Source organism: Salmo salar, chromosome ssa27, assembly GCF_905237065.1.
Source record: "Salmo salar chromosome ssa27, Ssal_v3.1, whole genome shotgun sequence".
In the NCBI taxonomy this organism is placed as follows: Eukaryota; Metazoa; Chordata; class Actinopteri; order Salmoniformes; family Salmonidae; genus Salmo; species Salmo salar.
The window spans coordinates 33,769,892-33,795,977 of NC_059468.1; the positions used below are offsets into that span (position 1 = coordinate 33,769,892).

Sequence of the window (26,086 nt, forward strand, 5' to 3'; positions counted from 1 at the left end):
TACGCATCTTATTGGCTCATTCACTGTCAATTGTAAATAGATTAAGGCGGGCTCAATGTATTAGCATTTGTAGTTTTATGTTCTCACCGATTTCATCGTCTGGTAAGCAAATTCGTGGCTATGAGTGGACTTTGAGCAAAAACACATGTTTATTAATAATATTTCACATATTTTATAGGGCTTTTTTTTATAATGACTTAATCCAAAAGTATTAAAACGGTGCGCCACTTGGCAGCACCAAAAGAACTTCAACTCCCGAAGTCCTCGTCGGTTCACTTCAGGACGACAGAGCGAGCCCCCATAGAATCTCATACAAACTATCGCTCCTCCTCAATCAACCGAATGTTGGCGTTTACAACAGGGACTGCAGCCCGCTCCTCTACAGCTTGCTGACAACACGGGCTGGACTTTCCAGCCGAGACTTGAGGGAGAAACGTCTAGTGCAATTCCAGCAAGATAAGGTTGAATGTATCAAATTTAGGAAATGGGCGACAGAAACGATAGAGTCCCAATGATGACAGGCAGGACAAGGAGATCAACCATCGGCCCCACGCCAGCTGGGGGCAATTCGAAACAAGCCAATGGCAGCAAGCAGAGCAGCGCAGGGGAAAAAACGCCAAGCCATCCGAGCCACAGCAACGGGAAGGTGAAGAAGGAAAAACAGGTGCACGAGCCGGTCAGGACACCACAGGAGAGGAGCAAAATATGCGAAAGGCTCAGGTAAAGCATGACACAGAAGCATAACACACGGCTTTTTGAGGTCACAGACACGTATTCAATCCCTGATGTCTTCAGTTCTAGCTGCCTGTCACTGATCTTTTGTCACTCAGAATGTTATGTATTGAAGGCCTTTGGTATTAACTATAGGTTCCTCATAATATGAGGCCAAAGACTAATCAGCTAGGTTCACTTACGCCATGTATGTTCTCTTTGCTTAGCTACGTGTTTGAGAGAAATCTAGGCCACATGTCTATAGGCTACATTTGCAGATCATGTATTCTGCAGTGAATGTAAATGTGTAACACCAGTGGAGCTATGGCTGTACACCATTCAGTGATCCTCAATCTTGGTCCTGGCTGGATGACGCACAACAAAGTCTGTTGATTCAACTAATCATCAACTCCTTTTTACTGTCTCCCCAGCTGCCATGTCCTCCAGGAGTCCCTGCTCAGCTCAGCCAGTGGATACAGTAACTACAGAGGCATCCTGAACTGGTGTGTGGTCATGCTGGTAAGTGCAAGCCTGCCTTCTGTACATAGCAAATTGCACATTAAATTGTCATCCACCTCCTATGATTAAGGAAATATGGACATGTACACACCATATAAATATAATTATTAATCATTATATTTCTATGGTACACAGTCAAAAAAAATCTCATTTGTTTTTAAAAAACAATACTTTTTTGGGGGGGTTGGATGACATAATGTGATTAATAAGGAGCATGCTACACTTGATGCACTTTTCTTCCAATTATTGATAAGCATGCGCCTATTAAGAAACGGACTGCTAGAGCTGTTAACAATCTGTAGATTGATGAGGAATTGAAAAGCTGTATGGTTGGGTGGGACGATGCAAAAGGAGTTCACATCTGATTGGCAAACTTACTGTAAATTGAGAAATTATGTGCCTAAACTGAACAAAAAGAAGAAATTGTCTTATGAAACCAAAATAATTGAAAAAGTATGATTGGGGAAAAAAGTGTTGGAATACTTGAAATTAAATAATGGGCAGAAAGACAAATTCAACTCCATCTCTCATTGAATCAGATGGCTTATTCATAACAAAACCTTCTGATGTTGCCAATTACTTTAATGACTTTCTTTGGCAAACTAGGCATGAAATGCCAACAACATATGCATGCATAAAATACCTAATAATGAAAGAAAAGCATTGTAATTTTGAATTCTATAAAGTTAGTGGAAAAGTTGTCCATCAATAATGAGAAACCACTTGGTATAGACAACTTCGATGAAAGGCTACTGAGAATAGTAGCGAAATATATTGGCTCATATCATTTTTTATTTTATTTATTATTAACAATGTTTGTCCTCAGACCTGGAGGGAAGCCAAAGTCATTCCACTACCTAAGAATGGTAAAGTCCACTTTACTGGCTCTAACAGCTGACCAATCAGCTTACAGCAAACTTCTGGGAAAAATTGTTTTTGACCAGATACAATGCTATTTCTCTTTAAACAAATTAACAACAGACTTTCAGGGCACTCAACATGTACTGCATTGACAAAAATGACTGCTGATTGGTTGAAATAATAAGAAGATTGTGGAAGCTGTACTGTTAGCTTTCATTATAGTCTTTGATATAATTGACCACAACTTGTTTAAAAAAAAAAACTTGTTATGGCTTTTCAACCTCAGCTCTGAATCCACAATATGGCAATATTTCTAATAGAACACAAGGTTTTCTTTAAAACATGTAAATGTCTGGTGTACCGCAGGGCAGCTCTCTTGGCCCTCTACTCTTTTCTATATTTACTAATGACCTGCAACTGGCATTAAGCAAAGCCAGTGTGTCTACTAGGGTTTCCGTTAGCAGGTAATAGCTGGCTTTTGTCCGTTTTTTAAAATGTATTTATTAAGAAAAGCTGATGTCCGGGAGAAGAAAAAATCCCATTGCTTTTTAACCTTTTCATTGATGGAAATGCATTTGACTGGTCATGCTTATCGGTCTGTAGGTTAATTTGCATAATTTAGTGGAATTAAATTGGCATGTGTGTACAGTATATTTGTTATGGATCTTATTTATCACGTGTACAGATACAGAACCTTTGAGTGGAAAATCTGTCAGACAGCACGAGAGCCGCTGCTGCAGCATCATGTGGTGCTTTCAAGACAACTGGGAACTCTGAAAAATACGAGGTTAAATCATGACTTCAGTGATCTTCAGGTCGGAAAGTCAGGGCACTAGAAAGAGGCCAGAGTTCCTGAGTTGGATGACCGTTAAAAATGTTTTTTTTCTCCCAGTCGGAGCTCGTGTTCTTTCCCCCCAGTCGTTTTGAACGTACTGAAGTCAGAGTTCCCAGTTGTTTTGAACGTGGCAACGGAAGGCAGGCTTCATCACACACCACTTTGCAATGAGCTGGAGGCAGTATGTGTTTTGAAAACATACTTAATTGTTTGAAACTCTGAATGTTTTAATACATATGAGGCATGTCATACCTTGCTTCAAAGTAGCCTAATAGATCTCCTCTCTTTCTAAACAATATTTTCAACTCTTGACACATGAAACTGCTCACATGTTCAGTGCCCTTTTGAACAGAGTGTTTTCCTGCTAATTGCATTATGGAACTAACATTCACATGTAGCCTCCTGCTTTGTGTGCATTGCTGCACTTATAATGTGAATAAATAATAGTTTATCAACATTTTAAAGTTAAACATTCTGATCTGTTGCATCAGACTTACTGTTTTTTTATGTAGCCTAGGCCTACTGGTTGTATGAACTTGGGATCTATCGTCCCACAACTGTCCCAGAGTCTGTTTGGAATAGGCTTTTTCTTTCTCGACGAGCTGACCAATAGAATAGGTAGCGTAAACTTTCCTACTATAGTAGATTGACATAAGCTAGTGATTTTACTGTTCGTTACTCAGCTTGTTGGCTGAGGAAAAATAAATGTGGACAGTTATTCTAACATGTTCAAAGTACACCAGAATTCGATAAGGACTGCACATCATTGCATCCTTGACTTGCATGTTCTGTTAATATGAATTACCATATTCTAAATGTGATTTCTGTCATTCTGAGCACCGTGGGTGGACGTCCTAATCAGGTTACACACCCAATGCATATGGGTCTGGTAAATTTAAAAAGTTGCCGGTCAAATGTCCGGCGCCACATTTTCCGTAACGGAAACCCTGGTGTCTACGTATGCTTATGATTCAACCCTATACGTGTCAGCAACCACTGTAGCCCTAAACAAAGAGATGGAGTCCGTTTTAGAATGGGTCCTGAACATCTCTAAAACTAAGCATTGCATATGGTACAAATCATTCCCTAAGTTCTACACCTCAGCTGAATCTGGTAATGAATGGTGAGGCTGTTGTGCAAATTGAGGAAACTAAGTTACTTGGTGTTAACTTGAATTGTAAACTTTCATGGTCAAAACCTATTGATTCAATGGTTGTAAAGATGGGAAGGGATCTGTCTGTGATAAAGAGATGCACTTCGATCCTCTTCACTGTAATTGGAGGGATAATATCAATACTATGCATGCCAGACTCTACTGGCTAAAGTAGAGGAGAGACTGACTGCATCACTTATTTTTAGAAGCAACATTAATGTGTTAAATTCAAAATTGTTTACATAGTCAACTGACACACACCAGTGGTCTTTTCAGTTTCCAAATCCAGGACCAAAAAATCCAGGACAAATTCAAGAAAATGTGCAGTATTATATAGAGCCATGATTGCATGGAACTCACTTCCAGCTCAGATTTAGCAGATGAACAGCAAACCTGGTTTACTGATTTAAAAACAACACCTCACAGCACAACGCCTCTCCCTATTTGACCTAGATATTTTGTGTGTATGTACTGATATGTAGGCTGTGTGGCATCTTTTTTAAATGTATGCGGTTCTGTCCTTGACCTGCTTTTGTCTATTAATGTTCATTATTATGTCATGTTCTGTGTGGACCCCAGGAAGAGTAGCTCCTGCTTTCCCAACAGCCAATGGGGATCCAAATAAACTACCAAATCTAGGCCTGGGATTCTGCCCCTGTTTTGCCACTGAAACCGTCGAGACCTATTTATGCTTAAACCGCTTTCACAGAATAATCACCTGATCTAAAAGGTGTTTTGAAGACAGACATTCAGAAGTAGGCCACTGCTACATTTTCATAAAGCAGGCTGTGCAGAAGCCTCTGGTTGCTCTGTGAACCACCACCACTCTGTTAGTCTGGTCTTTGATCTATTTCAGCTGGAAGCCAGTTGCTGTAGGAGGTGCCCTGAGGTTAGAGCCACAGAGAGAATACAGTGATGCTGCTGGCAACTGAGCAGCTATATTGGGGCTATTAAAATCAATCTGCATGGACCCATATTGTCTTTTTTAGACTCTGGAACTCAGACTGCAATTTTTTTGAATACCATGTTGAATACTCTTCTGTCAATCAGGGTATTCATTGGATCTGTGCAGACTCCAACTCTGATCAGCTTTGAGGATGGATGGTTGATTCTGTCTCTCAGTAGACCTACATGTCTTCTTTCCTGCCAATAGCTGCAGTTGTTTTGACCGTCTGCCGATCTCAGCTAGATCTCAGCTAGATCTCAGCTTCTCTTGTGCTGTTGTCTACACAGTGAGAATCATGCATACAGTAGATAACCGTTGTAGCTCAATGGTGTGGTAATGTCTTTTCAGTGCTGTCTCTCAATAGCAATGGTAAACAATATTTTTATCCACGCTACGCCTGAGCACGGCAAACATAAAATGATCAGTTTGATAAGAGAATAAGGAACTCGTCTCTTGCCGCCTCATATTTTATTATTATTAGAGAGAAGTGTTATATGAGCTACGAAGAGACTTCGGACGAGAGCTGATGCTTTTTGGCCATGTGTTATACAGCTTGCCTCATTCAACTCTCTTGCTCTCACTCACTCACTTCTTGATCACTTTCTTGCCCTTATATCAACAAACTAAAACTTTACTTTACATTGTAGCAGTAACAGAAAAGACAGTCACCACCCCTCTCTTGACACTTTGGCAGATAGACTCTGTGGTGGGTATTTAACACTGTAACACGTTGTCCTCCTGTTTCTCTCAGTGAGAGGAGCCTGACAGAGGTTCTTACTCTAATCTCTCTACAATGTGTCCCTTCACATATTTTAACTCATTGTGCTACTCCACCTGCCTCTTGTAGCCTACTGGCGGACATAGGTCGAACAACACATCCAAGCAAGTTTTCTGGCATAGGTCCATTGGACAAACCGGAGGTCCATTTTAGCTGGGTTTAATGTGGTCTCTGATGTTTTGATCAGTCAAGTTTGCACTGTTTAGATAAGCAAGGTGCAACCTATTTACACAGTGCAAACACGGTCTGCCTGGTATGCTAGGCTGCTGGCATTGTTACAGTAATGGAGTGGGCAATGGGCATTGGCTGTCATTTGACTTTGCTGGGGAGGCCAGAGCACTCATGACTCCCATCAACTGTTTGATTTGTCAGATGATGTGTTACAGTTAATTCTGTCCCCAAGGATAAGGTCAAGTGATGACACAGTCTGAGGTGAGAATTTATTTCTTCCTTTGAGGATAACCATTTTTCCTGTTCTCCTTCAAAAGTGTGACTGGAATTTCAAGGGTATTTTATCATTTTTCTGGCAGAACATGGCATTTATAACTTGCACGGACAGAAGGGAGGAATTGTTAAATGCTAATTACTGAAATGAATACGGACAGAATCCCATGTCTTCTAGCTAAAAATAAACACCCATTTATTTCTGTTTGAAGAGAGACTGCTGGAAAAGCTTCCCATCGTCTTCAAAGCATCTGAGCGAGAAGTCTAATTTCCAAAGCCGGTATTAATCTGTCTTTGAAACATGATCGCTATGCCATTCCCCAGAAATCATCCCTATATTCTTTGTACCCGGTAATGAATAATTATGAAATTCAAGTGGAAAATTGCTGGCAAGAGGGGATATGTGCGCTAGAAAACAGATCTAACAGCGAGGAATGTCCATAGAAATATAATTAATTTGAATGTATTTCTATGGGCATGACGTCCACGGTCCTTTTTGCAACAATCCTTTACAGATGGCTTACCACATCGTCTTACGTCAGATTCCGCCTGACACACGTTGTGTAGGAGTGATGCCATCTGACGTAAGAAAATGGGCTCATCAAGGATATTATTCTGTCACAATGATGCCCAGCTAGTTAGAAAGGGCTTGTTCCTCTGCATGTGCTGCTTAATGTAGGCCTAACCAGGTTTCTCTTTCTATCAAAGGGCTCCTGACCTAGCCTCCATCTATCCGCTGTATGTAGGCTGTGTTAATAAACCATCAATATTGCAGTTTCCATATCTAACAGGTCATGTACACTATATATATGTGGACACCCCTTCAAATTAGTGAATTTGGCTATTTCAGCCACACCCACTGCTGACAGATGTATAAAAACTAAATTGAGCACTAAATTGAGCACCCAGCTATGCAATCTCCGTAGACAAACATTGGCAGGAGATTGGCCTTACTGAAGTGCTCTAACTTTCAACGTGGCACCATCATAGGATGCCATCTTTCCAACAAGTCAGTTCATCACATTTCTGTCCTGCTAAAGCTGCCCTAGTCAATTTGGAAGTGCTGTTATTGTGAAGTGGAAACGTCTAGGTGCAACAACGGCTCAGCCGCGAAGTGGTAGGCCACACAAGCGCACGGAACGGGACCGCAGAGTGCTGAAGTGTGTAGCGCTTAAAAGTTGTCTGTCCTCGGTTGCAACACTCACTACCGAGTTCCAACCTGCCTCTGGAGGCAACATCAGCACAAGAACTGTTCGTCGGGAGCTTCATGAAATGGGTTTCCATGAGGGAGCAGCCTCACACAAGCCTAAGATCACCATGTGCAATGCCAAGCGTTAGCTGGAGTGGTGTAAAGCTCTTGGACTTTGGCTCAGTGGAAACGCATTCTCTGAAGTGATGAATCACGCTTCACCATCTGGCAATCCAATGGACGAATCTGTGTTTGTCGGATGCCAGGAGATCACTACCTGCCCCAATGAATTTTTGCCAACTGTAAAGTTTGGTGGTGGAGGATTAATGATCTGTGGCTGTTTTTCATGGTTCGTGCTAGGGCCCTTTAGTTCCAGTGAGGAGAAATCTTAACGCTACAGCAATGACACACTACATGATTCTGTTCTTCCGACTTTGTGGCAACATTTTGGGGAAGGCCCTTTTTTCTGTTTCAGCATGACAATGCCCCCATGCACAAAGCGAGGTCCATACAGAAATGGTTTGTCGAGATCCGTGTGGAAGAACTTAACCGGTCTGCACAGAGCCCTGATCTCAACCCCATCGGATAACTGTGGGATTAATTGGAACGCTGACTGCGAGCCAGGCCAAATCCTTCAGTGCCTGACCTCACTAATGCTCTTGTAACTGAATGAAAGCAAGTCCCCACAGCAATGTCCCAACATTTTAGTGGAAAGCCTTCCCAGAAGAGTGGAGGCTGTTATAGTAGCAAAGGGGGGACCAACCCATGAGATGTTCGACAAGCAGGTGTCCACATACATTTGATAATGTAGTGTATGTTATGTTAGGTTAGGTAGCCAAAGGCTACATGCATAATTGATGCTTAGCTACACTACATGACCAAATGTATGTGGGCACCTGCTCGTCGAACATCTCATTCCAAAATCATGAGCATTAATATGGAACATTGCTGCGGGGACTTGCTTCCAGAGTATGTGAGCAGAGTTGAGTGGTCGGAAATCCCGCTCATCGCTCATGGAGCGGTCCGCACTCACAGGAAGAAAATAACTGCCACTCCAAATTCGCTCCATTCATTAAAATCACAATTTAACCAACACCCATCTATTTTTGTGGCTTCCTGGACCAACCATTTGGTTTTGAATTATTGAAACCAAACCATATGATTTGAATGAAAAGTATTTGAATAAACAAAGGTGAATCTAAGAAGCTCACCATGTTAAATAGGCTACATGTCATATTAAACAGCATATAAACTCTCTAAATAGGTCAGGAGCCAGACAGTCTAAGAAGGCTATATGATTTCAATTATTTCAAGGCTATAGCCTACAAAGAAACACATTGTGAGTGTGACACACTAGGCTGGTAGGGAGTCAGGGACATTAGGTCCTCAGCATTTAAACAACATTTCTTTGTATTAAATCATTTTATAGCCTTTAAATTCATTTTTGTCTGTGGCTTCAGGCTCATGCGACGGTGCCTGGATGGCAGGCCAGCAGTGGGGAATATCCTCTCCGTGCTTGCAGAGCCACTGGGGATGCTAAACATCCTTTTGGCCAGGTTGGGCAGAGATTTATTTATTTGATTTTTCTACTCTCTGAATGGGTCTCTTGGGGTCTGTCTGTTTTTCACGGGCCTTTTCAGAACGGGTCTTACTATCCTCGAGTCCATTCGGAACGGGTCTCCTTTAAAAAATAATAAGTTATGCATATCGGGCCGGGTGGGAAAGCGATGGGTCCATTTGGGAATGGGTCAAACGTATTAGACCTGTGAAGACCTATAGCTCAAACATAAAGATAGTATTGAGTATTTTTGGGGGGGAGGGGTGAGAGCAAATTAGCAGTTCATCTATATCAGATGACAGAAAACAGGTACATTGTGAGAAATGAGGAAAGATATATATATATACACACATAGAGTATCTCACAAAAGTGAGTACACCCCTCACATTTTTGTAAATATTTGAGTATAACTGTTCATGTGACAACACTGAAGAAATGACACTTTGCTACAATGTAAAGTAGTGAGTGTACAGCTTGTATAACAGTGTAAATTTGCTGTCCCCTCAAAATGACTCAACACAGCCATTAATGTCTAAACCGCTGGCAACAAGTGAGTACACCCCTAAGGGAAAATGTCCAAATTGGGCCCAATTAGCCATTTTCCCTCTTTGGTGTCATGTGACTCGTTAGTGTTACAAGATCTCAGGTGTGAATGGGGAGCAGATGTGTTAAATTTGGTGTCATCGCTCTCACACTCCCTCATACTGACTGGTCACTGGAAGTTCAACATGGCACCTCATGGCAAAGAACTCTCTGAGGATCTGAAAAAAAGAATTGTTGCTCTACATAAAGATGGCCTGGGCTAAAAGAAGACTGCCAAGACCCTGAAACTGAGCTGCAGCACGGTGGCCAAGACCATACAGCGGTTTAACAGGACAGGTTCCACTCAGAACAGGCCTCGCCATGGTCGACCAAAGAAGTTGAGTGCACGTGCTCAGCGTCATATCCAGAGGTTGGCTTTGGGAAATAGACGTATGAGTGCTGCCAGCATTGCTGCAGAGGTTGAAGGGGTGGGGGTCAGCCTGTCAGTGCTCAGACCAAACGCCGCACACTGCATCAAATTGGTCTGCATGGCTGTCGTCCCAGAAGGAAGCCTCTTCTAAAGATGATGCACAAGAAAGCACACAAACAGTTTGCTGAAGACAAAGGACATGGATTACTGGAACCATGTCCTTTGGTCTGATGAGACCAAGATAAACTTATTTGGTTCATATGGTGTCAAGCGTGTGTGGCGGCAACCAGGTGAGGAGTACAAAGACAAGTGTGTCTTGCCTACAGTCCAGCATGGTGGTGGGAGTGTCATTGTCTGGGGCTGCATGAGTGCTGCTGGCACTGGGGAGCTACAGTTCATTGAGGGAACCATGAATGCCAACATGTACTGTGACATACTGAAGCAGAGCATGATCCCCTCCCTTCGGAGACTGGGCCGCAGGGCAGTATTCCAACATGATAACGACCCCAAACACACCTCCAAGACGACCACTGCCTTGCTAAAGAAGCTGAGGGTAAAGGTGATGGACTGGCCAAGCATGTCTCCAGACCTAAACCCTATTGAGCATCTGTGGGGCGTCCTCAAACGGAAGGTGGAGGAGTGCAAGGTCTCTAACATCTACCAGCTCTGTGATGTCGTCATGGAGGAGTGGAAGAGGACTCCAGTGGCAACCTGTGAAGCTCTGGTGAACTCCATGCCCAAGAGGGTTAAGGCAGTGCTGGAAAAGGATGGTGGCCACACAAAATATTGACACTTTGGGCCCAATTTGGATATTTTCACTTAGGGTTGTACTCACTTCTGTTGCCAGCGGTTTAGACATTAATGGCTGTATGTTGTGTTATTTTGAGGGGACAGCAAATTTACACTGTTATACAAGCTGTACACTCACTACTTTACATTGTAGCAAAGTGTCACTTCTTCAGTGTTGTCACATGAAAAGATATAGTCAAATATTTACAAAAATGTGAGGGGTGTACTCACTTTTGTGAGATACTGTATATATTTATATTTTTTTTTCACCCTTGTTGATCCCACATCTCATCTCCTGTTTGTTTTTGGAGAAATACAGGAGGAAAAACAAGCCATACTGTATCAAGTTACTCTGCCTTGTGTGGGTTGGTTCCCAGGGTTATCTTTTGCCAGAATAGATTGTTATCAGCCTTCATAGAATGGAGATGATTAAGTATGGCTCATATCAACATAGGGCAGTAGACTTTGACCTGTTAAAATCAAGATAGAATCCTATCTTTGGTCCAGACTGGTGTGCGTTCATCTTAACTACTAAACTAACACCCTGGAACAGAAATTACTACTGATCAATGTCTTTTCATTCATATGATTTTGTTTGTATGAATTTTGTCAATACAATAGAGAAGTTAAGAGATGCTCCGGAACTTTGGCAACTACTAAGTATTTTTTAAACTTCCTGCTTTGGGCTGAATGTGTCAATCTATTCATAATCTATGAGCAGAATTACTGTCTTACCTCAGTTAACCATGAAATCTCTAGTAGAATGCAACTGTTTTTCTGGAAGCTGTGCTGCACCATTTGCCTTACATTTCCCCCCACGTGGGCCAGCACCCTAGCAATTCGAGTTCAACCAATGAGCTTCAGCCCCACGCCATATGAGTCACAGAGCGAGAGCAATGACGTGGTGCACATATCTGCACATAATGTGATGTAGTATGCCATTTTTAGGGATGACTTTTGGCTCATGAGTGCTACTTTCATAACTACTGGCTAAAAAGTATACAAAAGTACTGGAGAATCCCTTTAATAAGAATGGCATAGCCTAAGCTTACTATCACAGTGTACCTTTTGATGTACCTTTTTCAATTGGTAAAGCACATTAGCGCTGTCTCCAACAACAACAAAAAGTATTGGTCGGCCAAGAGTCGTCTCTTCAAACAATCAATTGGTCAAAATGTTTAAATGTGTAATTTTCCATATAGACACATTCTATGTTTGAATAAAATCAATTATATGTAGGCTACTGTGCTTGTCTGATGCTTTAAGCACAGCGATCAAAAAAAATTAAGACACACAAATTACTAAAGAGGAGCCTAACCAGAAGAACAAATCCTGACCCTCCTCCACCTGCTGCTGGCCTTCTGCAGATTCTACCTTTTTTAACTCCTGAAGTTGCCGGGTAACATGCTACACCAGCGGTCGGCAACCTTTTCCATTTGGCATGCCAAGTTATCGTACCATTTCTACTGATCTGCGTGCCAGTTATGATTTTCATTTGCACATTTTCGTGGAACAGTTTCATTTCATTTTATAATAAGGTCATCGTACAGTGATTCTTCCTTTAAAAGTTACGAGCTTATGCTGTAACCGTTTGTGGTAGATAGTGTGGTGCAATGACAGAATGCTACCATCTCAAAGTCAATGTCATGTGGTTAATCAAAACTCTATCTAAAACTATATTGCCAATATGTAAAAATAGCTTACATAAAGCCAACAAATAAAAACATTGCAGCCCACAGGTAGAAAGTATCCTGATTTAAAAAAAAAAATCTCTATCTATCCTATAAATCACATTGGCTACACATGGCCTATCTGCAAGGAACTTGAAACATTGTATCAACTAACTTGGTCTGCCCAAAGCTTGTGCTATCAACATTGGAGAGAGCTGGAAAGATGTTTCAAATTGTTTACGTTGAGAACTATTGTCATTCTCAATTAATGTAAAAACAGACTTTGTTTACTTACTGTTTGAGGCAAAGAAAAAATGACTTTGAGAAGCTCCACGGTGATGGTGAGTTAAGACAATGGGAAATAGTATCAGATCCCCAAATGGGAACATTTATAGGCCTACATTTGCGTGCCGGCCAGGTACGTGGCAGGGTCTGCAGACAATCACAGATTACAAAGGGAAAACCAGCCACGTCATGGACACCGTCATGCTCCCAGACAAGCTAAATACGTTCTCTGTGGTCAACATGAGTAAGACATTTAACCGTGTTAACCATCGCAAGGCTGTCGGCTCAGACGGCTTCCCTAGCCGCATCCTCAGAGCATGCGCAGACCAGCTGGCTGGAGTGTGCACAGACATATTCAATCTCTCACTATCCCAGTCTGCTATCCCCACTTGCTCCAAGATGTCCACCATTCTTCCTGTTCCCAAGAAAGCAAAGGTAACTGAACTAAATGCCTATTGCCCCGTAGCACTCACTTCTGTCATCATGAAGTGCTTTGAGGCTAGTTAAGGATCATGTCACCCTAGACCCACTTCAATTTGCTTACTGCTCCAATAGATCCACAGACGGTGTATTCGCCATCGCACTGCACACTGCCCTATCCCATCTGGACGAGGAATACCTACATCAGAATACTGTTCATTGACTATAGCTCAGCCTTCAACACCATAGTACCCTCCAAGCTCATCATTAAGCTTGAGGCCCTGGGTCTGAACCCCGCCCTGTGCAACTGGGTCCTGGACTTCCTGACGGGCCGCCCCCAGGTGGTGAAGGTAAGAAACAACCTCTCCACTTCGCTGATCCTCAAGGGTGCGTTCTCAGCCCCCTCCTGTTCACCCAAAACTGCGTGGCCATGCACACCTCTAACTCAATCATCAAGTTTGCAGAAGACACAACAGTAGGAGGCCTGATTACCAACAATGAGACAGGGTGTGCATGGCGTGGAGGTGTGGTGCCAAGAAAATAACCTCAACGTCAACAAAACGAAGGAGCTGATCGTGGACTTCAGGAAACAGCAGAGGGAGCACGCCCCTATCCACGGGACCGCAGTGGAGAAGGTGGAAAGTTTGAAGTTGGCCTGCGTACACATCACTGACAATCTGAAATGGTCCACCTACACAGACCGTGTGGTGAAGGAGGCTGAAGAAATGTGGCTTTGGCCCCTAAGACCCTCAAACTTGTACAGATGCACAATTGAGAGCATCCTGTCGGACTGTATCACTGCCTGGTATGGCAACTGCACCGCCCGCATCACCGGGGGCACACTGCCTGCCCTCCAGGACACCTACAGCACCCGATGTCACAGAAAGGCCAAAAAGATCATCAAGGACAGTAACCCCCCGAGCCACTGCCTGTTCACCCCGCTACCATCCAGAAGGCGAGGTCAGTACAGGTGCATCAAAGCTGGGACCAAGAGACTGAAAAACAGCTTCTATCTCAAGGCCATCAGACTGTTAAACAGCCATCACTAGGCGGCTTCCACCCGTTTACGTAACCCTGAACCTTAGAGGCTGCTTCCCTGTATACATAGACATGGAATCACTGGTCACTTTAATAATGGAACACTCATCACTTTTTTTTATAATGTTTACATACCGCTTTACTCATCTCATATGTATATACTGTATTCTACTGTATTTAGTCAATGCCACTCTGACATTGCTTGTCCTAATATTTATATATTTCTTAACTCAATTATTTTACTTTTAGATTTGTGTATTGTTGTGAATTGTTAGATACTACTGTGCTGTTGGAGCTAGGAACACAAGCATTTCACTACACCCGCAATAACATCTGCTAAATATGTGTATGTGACCAATAACATCTGCTAAATATGTGTATGTGACCAATAACATCTGCTAAATATGTGTATGTGACCAATAACATCTGCTAAATATGTGTATGTGACCAATAACATCTGCTAAATATGTGTATGTGACCAATAAAATGTGATTTGATTTGAGGTGAGCCTAGTCTATACGTAATCAAGTGTGTGTGTGTGTGTGTGTGTCCTTTCTCAAGATTGACAGGAGCGATCCAAACAAAAGACCATTAATCAATTGACAACTCGCAAATGGAATTGAATAAACTTTTTCTCACAAGTGTAGCCTAGGTTATGTGTTCTGCAAACAACGTGTCCACTCCTCAATGGTAAGAGTATTATAATAATAATAATAATATATTGAATGCATTAAAAAATAATTTTCCATAACCAAACAAACATTGTAGATTACAAATGATGGTAAATATACTACTGGTGTGTCATCCCCGCAGACTGCAATGGATTAGTCCACTCCGACAGGTGCTGTGTATGTATGTATGTATGTATGTATGCCATTGCTCGACAAAAAGTCTACCAGCAGCCTATTAACTAAACAATCGACCAGTCGATTAAATGGGGTCAGCCCTAAAGCACATTTTATATTTTAATCATTAACAGACGCTCTTATCCAGACAGACTTACAGGAACAATTAGCGGTAAGTGCCTTGCTCAAGGGCACATTTTGATTACTGGCTCAACGCTCTTCTTAAGCGCTAGGCTACCTGCCACACACTGATTACAAAATGTCTTGTATTGCAGGTCTTGAGCAATGCACGCCTTTTCCTGGAGAATCTTCTAAAGTAAGTATGTGCAGCTATAGGCACCCCAAATATCTATTAGTCTAGTCTGTTAAACTTCTATATCATCATGTGTTGATCACTGAGATCCGAACTGTATCTCCCATCACCGCAGATCCATTCATTTTGACCACAGCTTCTGTAGTAAGCCTCTCATAACTATCTCCTTGTGAACAAAAATATCCATCCATGTGACTTTTTTGTCTCTTTCCCTCCTCTCTCTGATAGATATGGGATATTGGTGGACCCCATCCAAGTTGTTTCACTGTTCTTAAAAGACCCATATAGCTGGCCTGCACCATGCCTTGTCATTGGTATATAGCTTTAATCCGTTTCCTCTTTGGCATGCTAACTGTATTATTGTGGTGGTTGTACATCTTCCAAAATCTATTTATTTGAATAGCTCATTGTCTGGCTTTTGTTGCTTAGCAACCTGAGTCTATACCTGTTTAAAATACCATCAAGTGTTTTTCCACCAACTGTGGGCAAATGTACTCATTTTGGAACAATGTAGCAATATTATACAGCTGTCTTTTGTTGAATACCAGAGTGTGTTTTTTTTATTTTTCCTCCTGCAGTCTCCAACGTGTTCATAATGGCAGCTTTGTACACAGAGCGGAGGCTATCTGTGGTGAGTGTCGTGCCATAATGTCTGGGACTAATGTGAACGATGCACTGTGAAATCTTACTAATCTCTCTGTTGCTCGTGAACACAAACATTTCAGACATCTGTTAGCTGGAAATGGAGGGGGACAGCATTTTCCTCTAATCAAAACCAATGTGGCTCCTCTAGCTAGTTGACAACAAGGGCTGTTCTTTGTGTCTTTGGAAGGTCACTTGTTTTTTTTTAGATAAGGATTATATTGTATTTCACCCCCCTAATATTTATTAGATAGGTCAGGTAAAGACTGACAGGAAAGGTGGAAGGAGAGGGGAAAGGATGTACTAGAAAGAGTGGGCTGGATTCGAACCCACAGCCTCACTGGTACCCACACTCTTACTGGTACATGTATTCTGGAACCACCCCTGTCCCACAGAGATCCCAGATAGTTTTAATTTTAATCCTGTGCTCGGGCCACTGTGTTAACAATGGTTTTAATTCCTGTTGCTCTGCAGGGCACCATCTCAGAGACGACTGGAACATTTCTTTACTTGGTCAATCTGACTACCCTCCTCTGTTTCCCATCAGCCACTGTGCTCACGCTGACCTCCATGACCCCAGGTGAGATGGCCTGATCGTGATGCTTACGCTGCATGGTCATATACATAGATCTAATGTGTCTAGGCTAAAAAAATATTTCTTGATCAAAAAGACTAAAGGCTTTTCTCAGAGCGGATGTATTTAAAAGAGGCACATATAGTTTTGTAAAGCTTGATAATATCAATAATTTTTTTCTTGTCCAGCTGGTGGAGTCTTTGCCCTGGGTGTGTACACCATCCTCTTCATGAAGCTGTACTCATATAAAGACGTTAACATGTGGTGCAGAGAGATTAGGCATACCAAAGCCCGCACCCTGACCCGCTCCCATTCATGTGAGTACTACTGACCACTACTGACCAGTAGTACCACTGTGTCGAACTTTACATTTTAGTCATTTAGCAGACGCTCTTATCCAGAGCAACTTACAATTAGTGCATTCATCTTAAGATAGCTTGGTGAGACATCACATCATGTCGTGTACATTTTCCCTCAAAGTATCTATCAGCAAAGTCAGTGTTAGTAGGAAAAGACAAGGGACCTTTTTTGGGGGTGGGGGGGTGTCGGGGGCACCGTGGGAGTTATTTAAGATACTCTTCAAAGACGTAGGTTTTTGGAAGATGGTCAGGGACTCCGCCATTGGGGTGCCAGTACAGAGAAGAGCTTTGACTGGGCCAAGAGACCAGAGGTGGCAGAACGGAGTGCTCGGGTTGAGGGTTTAAGCATAGCCTGAAAGTAAGGAGGGGCAGGTCCTCTTGCTGCTCCGTAGGCAAGCACCAAGGTCTTGAAGGTAATGTGATCTTTGACTGGAAGCCAAGGGAGTGTGCAGAGGAGAATGGTGACGTGTGTGGGAGGAGTAGGAAGGTTGAACACCAGGCAGGCTGCGGTATTCTGGATAAGTTGCAGGGGTTTGATGGCACAAGCGGGGAGCCCATCCAACAGAGAGTTGCAGTAGTCTAGGCGGGAGATGACAAGGGCCTGGATTAGGACCTGCGCCACTTCCTGTGTGAGGAAAGGTTGTACTCCATGGATATTGTAGAGCATGAACCTGCAGGAGCGAGTCACTGCTTTGATATTTGCAGAGAACGACCGGGTGTTGTCCAGGGTCACGCCAAGGTTCTTTGCACTCTGGGAGGGGGACACCGTGGAGTTGTCAACCATCATGGAGAGATCTTGGAGCAGGCAGGTCTTCCCTGGGAGGAAGAGCAGCTCAGTTTTGTCGAGCTTGAGGTGGTGGGCCAACATCCAAGCTGAGATGTCTGCCAGGTACGTGGAGATGTGTCGCCACCTGGGCGTCAGATAGGTGGAAGGAGAAGAGTAGTTAAGTGTCATCTGTATAGCAATGATAGGAGAGACCATGTGAGGATATGACTGAGCCGAGTGACTTGATGAAAAGAGGAGAACACTTGGGGGGCACCAGTAGTGAGAGCACGTGGTCCAGACACAGATCCCCTCCATGCCAACTGGTAGAGCGACCTGCCAGGTAGGATGCAATCCAGGAGTGTGCAGAGCATGAGATGCCCAACCCTGAGAGGGTGGAAAGGAGGATCTGATGGTTCAAGGTGTCAAAGGCAGCGGATTGATCTGAGGATGAGATCAGAGGTGAAAGAGTTAGCTTTGGCAGAGTGGAGAGGCTCTGTGATACAGAAGAGAACAGTCTCTGTTGAGTGAATAGCCTTGAAGCCTGACTGGTTAGGGTCAAGAAGATCATTCTGAGGGAGATAACGAGAAAGCTGGTCAGAGACGCTCACGTGTTTTTGAAAGAAAAGACATTAGGCATACCAGTCTGTCGTTTTTGACGTGAAAGGGGTCAAGTCTTGGTTTCTTGAGAAGGGAAGGGACTCTGGCCATATTGAAGTCAGAGGGGACGCAGCCAGTGGTCAACGATGACTTGATAAGGGAAGTGTGCAATGGGAGGAAGGGAGTGGGGTCAAGTGGGGTAGTTCTGTGTGAGTGGGATCAGTGGGCTCAGTAGGCTTAGTGAATGAGTAGCGGATTTTGTCTGCGGAGGGAGGTGGAGGATTCAGGACGATGGAGGAGAGTTTCCCAGGGTTGGAGACAGAATATTTCAATTTAGAGTGATAGTGGCTTTAGCAGTGGATACAGAGGAGGAGAAGGTAGCGAGGAGGGAGTGGAAGGATGATAGGTCCTCCGGTAGTGTTCCTCCATTTCCGCTCAGCTGCCCGCATTCCTGTTCTGTTAGCACGCAGTGAAGGACTCAGCAATGGAGCGGGAGGGGAAGGTCGAGCCGGCCGGGAGGAAAGGGGACAGTGAGAGTCATAGGATGCGGAAAGGGAGGAGAGTAGGGTCGAAGAGGCAGAGTCGGGAAACAGAAAGGACAAGGATTTAGCAGAAGGGAGAGAGGATCGACGAGGAGAAAGTAGTGGAAGAGAGAGAGTGAAGATTGCAGCGGCACATGACCATCTGGGTAGGGGCTGAGTAGGTAGGGTTGGAGGAGAGGGAGACCATCTGGGTAGGGGCTGAGTAGGTAGGGTTGGAGGAGAGGGGGACCATCTGGGTAGGGGCTGAGTAGGTAGGGTTGGAGGAGAGGGAGACCATCTGGGTAGGGGCTGAGTGGGTAGGGTTGGAGGAGAGGGGGACCATCTGGGTAGGGGCTGAGTAGGTAGGGTTGGAGGAGAGGGAGACCATCTGGGTAGGGGCTGAGTAGGTAGGGTTGGAGGAGAGGGAGACCATCTGGGTAGGGGCTGAGTAGGTAGGGTTGGAGGAGAGGGAGACCATCTGGGTAGGGGCTGAGTAGGTAGGGTTGAGGGAGACCATCTGGGTAGGGGCTGAGTAGGTAGGGTTGATGGAGAGAAAAGGAAACAAAGTAGTTGCCAGAGACATTAAGATGAGGTCAAGCATATTTCCTGCCTTGTGATTGGGGAAAGGGTGAGGTCAAAAGAGGAAAGGAGTGGAAAGGCGTTGGTAGGTTAAAGTTGCCCAGTACGATTAGTGGTGAGCCATCATTGGGAAATTAGCTTATCAAGGTGTCAATGTCATTGTGGGCACCAGGTGGGCGATAGATGACAATAATGTTAAGCTTGAGAGAAGGGACCGTGACTGCTGGGAATTCAAATGAGAGAGACAGTTGAGAGGGGGGGGGGAAGAGAAAATCTCTATTTAAGAGAAATGAATAGCTCTGTGCCACCACCGCGACGACCAGATGCTCTCGGACTATGAGAGAACACATAGTCAGATGATGAGAGAGCAGCTGGAGTAGCAGTGTTCTCTGGGGAAATCCATATCTCCATCAGGGCCAAACGTGAAGGCAATATAGGCTGAGATGAACTCAGCATACAGGTTTACCTTCATACTACCTACCTTACTTGCTGCGTGTGTGTGTGTCTGTTTGCTTGTGTATTTATGCATGTGTGCATAATTAGGACATTCATTAATTTAAGTAAAAGCACAAATAGCCAAAAATGTTAGAGGTGCTTCAAATTCTATGGCTGCCATCTTTCTACAGTACACCCTCCAGAGGATAATACTCTACCTGGTTGACATTATTGGTATTTGATCTTTACTCCAGTGCTGCTAGTGTAATTATGTCAACTGGATAGCATCGCCAAATTAGAATGTTGACATACTCACTCTCACACTCACACACAGCTCTGGGTCTTCTCTCAATTTGCGCCCTCTCGATAACACGGATGCTGGCTGAGATCTGATTGGCTATCCCAGGATAATTACGCTGACCTCTCCAAAATGCGTGTGATGTGAGGAGAAATAGACGGGTATTTAATTAGCTGTATGACTCATTGCTGTATGAGTAACTTCTGTGACCTGTTTCTTTGGCTGGGCTGTTGTTTACTGCGAAAAGCTTTCAGCGTTTGTTTAAATATGTATATTTTGCCCCCTGAATAAATACGAACACACACACAGATGATTAGATGCACCCTCATGTTTGCAGCAATGTCACACTTTCTGAAAAGTTACTGTTCTGCCATCGCCATCTATTGGTTGTGTAGAAGTACTGCTGTCAGAAATAATTTGTTTTTTTTCATCCAAACTTTCTATGCCCCCATAGGTCCATCTGTGGCCCAGTCAAATGGATCAGCTGTACATGCTCATGTGTCCTACCCTGGGAATCTCACACACAGAGGTCAGAACAGAAAGAGATGCAAAACATAATGACTAGTAGCTAGTTGCAGTGTACTGTTGAAAAATAATGTAATCCATAAATCCAAATAAACAATTTTTACGTACAAAATTCTTATTTCAAAAGAAGATGAATTAATTTGTGTTTCACTGTCCTCCCTCCACAGATATCTATTACTTTGTGTTTGCCCCAACACTCTGCTATGAGCTGAACTTCCCCCGGTCACCACGGATACGCAAGAGCTTCCTGTTGAGGAGACTCTTTGAGATGGTGAGGTCAAAGATCATATCATGAAAACAGAGATGTGCTATTTACATGCACCCTAAATAATACACACTGCGATTATGAAAACATATTTTTAAAGGGCCAATTCGCAGTTAAAGCATTTTTCCCCACAACTGTTTCACTAAAAAGCTGAGGGATGGGACTGGAGATATGTAATCACTCTCAAATTCATAGATGGAGCTATGGATGCAAGAACAGACCATCCCATTATATTTTTTACCATGTTTTGAGGCTATGCAGTGTTTGTTTGCATTCACTTTATTTACAAACATTGGACTAAAACTAATCTCATGAGGCATTTATTAAGTTACATTCTTCAAGAATCAATGGGTACATATCATAAATTCAAAAAATGTATGTAGCAACTGCTGATTGCCTCTTTTAATACATTTTGAAAGATGTTGTGTCATCTAAAAACTGATCTCAAATCTTTTCCAGCTTTTCTTCATACAGTTACTGATTGGATTGGTACAACAGGTACGTTCATTATGTGTTATCCATACTGACATTTGTTGCTATTTGGTGTATTTTCACTCATCAAACCAGATTAAAATTATTTTGATTAATGGGTGACTTTATTATCCCAAATAACAAGGTATACTTTTATGTTAACCATGTCTCACAGATGCACTAATCTGGATGTTATTTGATTTCAGTGGATAGTGCCGACGATTCAGAATTCGATGAAACCATTCCAGGTAAATATTAACATCCGTTGTCTGTTAGACTTCTGTCTATTCAACTGCTCCATTCCTTTGTGCTTAGGGGTGACTTAGTTTCATGTACCCTCTATGGCAGGATATGGACTTTTCCAGAATGATGGAGCGCATGTTGAAACTGGCTGTGAGTACAAATACAGACCACATAACCTAAACCCATGTCTCCATTAAGGCTGTCCCCCGCCCCCCCCAAAAAAAAAAATATTAAATGTTTTCATAAATAGACGCACACTGTGTTTTAATAAAATCAACTACACTGAACAAAAATATAAATGTAAAGTGTTGGTCCCATGTTTCATGAGCTGAAACAAAAAAATCCCAAAAATGTTCTATATGCACAAAAAGCTTATTTCTCTCAAATTTTGTGCACAAATTTGTTAACACCCTTGTTAGTGAGCATTTCTCCTTTGCCAAGATATTCCATCCACCTGACAGGTGTGGCATATCAAGAAGCTTATTAAACAGCATGATCACAGGTGCACCTTGTGCTGGGAACAATAAAAGGCCACTTTAACATGTGCAGTTTTGTCACACAATGCCACAGATGTCTCAAGTTTTGAGGGAGCGTGCAATTGGCATGCTGACTGGAGGAATGTCCACCAGAGCTGTTGTCAGAATTTCTGAGGAGTATTTCTGTCTGTAATAAAGCCCTTTTGTGGGGGAAAACTCATTCTGATTGGCTGGGCCTGGCTGCCAAGTGGGTGGGCCTATGCCCTCCAAGGCCCACTCATGGCTGCACCCCTGCCCAGTCATGTGAAATACATAGATTAGGGCCTAATTCATTTATTTCAATTGACTAATTTCCTTATATAGACTGTAACTCAGTAAACACATACATACAGTACCAGTCAAAAGTTTGGACACCTACTCATTCAAGGTTGTTGTTTTTTTACTATTTTCTACATTATAGAATAAAAGTGAAGACATCAAAACTATGAAATAACACAAATGGAATCATGTAGTAACCAAAAAAAGTGTGCAAAGCTGTCAAAGGAAAAGGGTGGCTACTCTGAAGAATCTCAAATAAAATATTTGGTTACTACGTGATTCCATGTGTTATTTCATAGCTTTGATTTCTTCACTATTATTCTACAATATAGTAAAAATAAAGAAAAACACTTGAATTAGGTGTCCAAACTTTTGACTGGTACTGTATGTACATAATCCTTAATGTCCAGACTGTCTAATGGCACAAGGCTTCCTCTCCTCTCCCCTCTACCCCAACAGGTTCCCAATCATTTAATCTGGCTCATCTTTTTCTATTGGTTTTTCCACTCTTCCATGAACTTCGTAGCTGAGCTGATGCGGTTTGGGGACAGGGAGTTTTACCGGGACTGGTGGTAAGTGGATGTTGATTTCCAGTTAGCCTTGTATTTGTTTTTAGTTTGTTATTCGTGCAGTGATACCATGTGAATTGTGCCATCTGTTTGGGTTACATGTAGTGATAGATGTAATGCTAAAATAGCTTAGTCAAAACAATTGTTTTACTTCAAGAGCGAGGCTGCCCTGCACATCCTTTCCCTCCATGTCATATACAGTTGCAACTTTGTCTCTCTGAGCCAGTCGCATGTTGTTTTGTAGGAACTCTGAGCCGGTCACATGTTGTTTTGTAGGAACTCTGAGACGGTCACATGTTGTTTTGTAGGAACTCTGAGACGGTCACTTACTTCTGGTCTAACTGGAACATTCCTGTGCACAAGTGGTGCCTCCGGTGAGTAGGAGTTGAAGAAATAACATTGATTGAAACAATACCACCACCTACAGCACTGACTTTATGGCAGTGTGTGTTCACTAAGTGCCGTAACCTTCTGTGACATAATGGATGGTTTTAAGATTTACTGTAAAGTACACTCTGGGTTACTGTCTACAGTTCCAAACTAATAAATCATTTATTTTCATCATCCGTTCTCCACAGCCACTTTTACAAGCCCATCATGAGGAGGGGAGCGAATAAGTGGGTCGCCCAGACGGCCGTCTTCCTGGTCTCCGCCTTCTTTCACGAGGTTTGTGTGGGTGGCTGCCATCGAACGCTGACTCATGGTTTCACACTTGACTTACCTGATTTTACATGTCAGTGTTAAAGGCTGCACTGTAATAATCCTCCTCCCTCTCTTTCAGTACTTGGTGAGCGTTCCTCTGAAAATGTTCAGACTGTGGGCGTTTATGGGCATGATGTCTCAGGTCAGACAACCTTTTCATTATCAAACGGTGGATTTGGGTGACCTCTGTTAGTGGTTACACACACAGGTTTTTAAAGTACCTGGCTTTAGAGTTCAGTGTTAAAGGACGGTTTCCCCCTAAAACTGACCTTTTCAGATTCCCCTTGCCTGGTTTGTTGGCCGCTTCCTGAGAGGTAACCATGGCAACGCTGCAGTCTGGATCTCGCTCATCATTGGCCAGCCCGTCGCCGTGCTGATGTACGTCCACGACTACTACGTAATACATTACATGTCACAATCATGAACAGTTGGTCGCAAGCAGAGGAGCAATACATTATACTAAAGGACAAATTGAATGTCAAATGTTTACTTTGAAAGGGAAAAATATTATGAAGCTTGACTGAATAGTAAGAATGTTACACTAAGTAAATAGTTTGGCCTCCAGAAACCATTTCTCTAATGCACTTATACATCAGAGAGACTTGGCTCCCGTCCTATCATTGCTGTGAAACACTGCCCTGACAAAACTAGAGAACATTTGTAGGCCTTTTCTCTGTTTCTTACTTAGTCTACAACTATGAAGATCAATGCAGACATTCCTATAGATAAACCTTACAAATCGGTGTGCTGCTTTTCCTCATGTGTTTGACACATCTTTCTTGCCTTTGATTAAATGATCTGAGTATATTATTTGAAGTTGTGAACTCATGTGGCTGCAGTAATAACCAGTCACATGTATTGTGCATAAGTCAAGCCAAATCTGTTATTACACTTGTGAAACTAATGTGTTTGCACTACAATGCATGCTGTTTGCTAATAAATACACTTTTTTTTTTTGCCATAATCTTTGTAAATGGAACTGGTGGAGTTGTTGCACATGCAGCTAAGAAAAATATGGAAATGTCTGTTCTACTCCATTACAACCAACTAATTGCAGCATTACCACAAATGGAAGAGGCAAGTATAAGGGGGAGAAAGTAAAGAACTTGTCTGTAGGTGCTGCATTAAAGAAAATTGTGGTAAATAAAGTATACCAGTTTCAATTTAAGAACCAAGAAAAATGTACAGCTGCGCCATATTGCAAAATAACTAGGAAGAGATTTTTAATGTACTGATTCCATGGCACATGGTTTATGAACTGATACACAAAACGACACTGGATTCAAAACTTAGTTTTTCAATTAAAATGATTTATACAAAATTCTTGCAACCAATAGAATGTTATAGGGTATACAACCATCCCAGCTCTGCATATTTTGCTGCGAAGAGAATCATTTGTTTTGGTACTGTCCATATGTAGCTTGTTTTTGGTCGCAGGTTCAGGAATGGCTGACAAAATGCTACATTTACCTGGAGTTAACTCTGCAAATAGCACTGCTGGGTGATTTTAAAGTCAGTCAAATCGATCAATAATATAACTTAGCAAAAATTGAGGGGGGGGAAGGAAAATATATATTTACCCAAAAAAAATAGATGGGGGATGATGCAGACAATTACATTGATAGAAGCCACAATATTAAAGCTTATCTACCCCCTCCCCCAAATGTACTAAATAGACAAGTGCTCTTAAGATGAATCAGAGCTTAAGTACAATAAGTTGTTTTATGCCAATATTGCCATCCTATTAAAAAGATGCTGGTGATCCAAATAGTAATAACCATATTGATTGTGTTGTACCAAACATACAGTATGCATTTGTCCCTTTACTCCATTCCAGACCTTCTGCACTTCAGTGATCCTTGTTTTGTCACTAGTATACTGGAACTGTGGTCTAGTTAGCCCTCAACCCTTCATGTTCAGTAGGACAGTCTATACATGCCTTTTTTCTTCAGCAAATTGCCTACTTATTCATGCCCGTGTGCCTGACATCTCTACATGAGCCACATAAACCAAATCCAGCCTGTATTCTCACTTCAGAGAAACTAAAGTGCTTAGTTTCTATTGTCATTGTAGAAAATAAGTATTGGTTGAGTTCGGTTTTAATTCTTTCTTTACACTTTTCATTCTTTACACTATTCATTCAGGAAGTTTGCTCATTTACAATCAAGATTAGTGTATATTTGATGGGCAGGTAAGAGGTATTTTCAAAATGTGATGTTTGTTTATACTGTAACTCAACTAAAGATCTATTTTAAGCCCCCAATCTAGTGGGTAATATGTTTCTAGAACCTTGAATACCAGTGTGAAGTCAAAGGATTGCATATGTAGGTGAGAGGGTAGATTTTTCTATTAAATAAAATCCTGCCTGTGGAACTGTAACCTGACTATTTGCTTTCTTGTACATAATGTAATAACCATGAGTTTACCATGTCCAGTGCTG

At 42.5% G+C, this 26,086-nt stretch overlaps 1 protein-coding gene across 4 annotated transcripts; it reads left to right on the forward strand.

The window, feature by feature from the left end:
• Positions 1-77: 77 nt before the first annotated feature.
• LOC106588986 (diacylglycerol O-acyltransferase 1) lies at positions 78-26,025 on the forward strand. 4 transcript variants are annotated; one of them, XR_001324747.2, is made up of 17 exons: positions 78-720; positions 1,143-1,230; positions 15,269-15,309; positions 15,535-15,620; positions 15,885-15,937; positions 16,423-16,528; positions 16,711-16,839; positions 20,532-20,606; positions 20,770-20,873; positions 21,327-21,365; positions 21,545-21,586; positions 21,665-21,731; positions 22,902-22,947; positions 23,221-23,318; positions 23,523-23,610; positions 23,726-23,788; positions 23,924-26,025. XR_001324747.2 is itself a non-coding variant. In XM_014178582.2 (17 exons), the coding sequence occupies exons 1-17, from the start codon at positions 485-487 to the stop codon at positions 24,068-24,070; spliced, it is 1,476 nt and encodes a 491-aa protein (XP_014034057.1). In that variant the 5' UTR covers positions 78-484; the 3' UTR covers positions 24,071-26,025. The 4 variants fall into 4 exon arrangements, 2 of the variants coding, with proteins under 2 accessions (XP_014034057.1, XP_014034055.1); XR_001324746.2 differs by having other exon boundaries at positions 21,687-21,731; positions 22,835-22,947; XM_014178582.2 differs by having other exon boundaries at positions 23,253-23,318.
• The last annotated feature ends 61 nt before the right edge of the window (positions 26,026-26,086 follow it).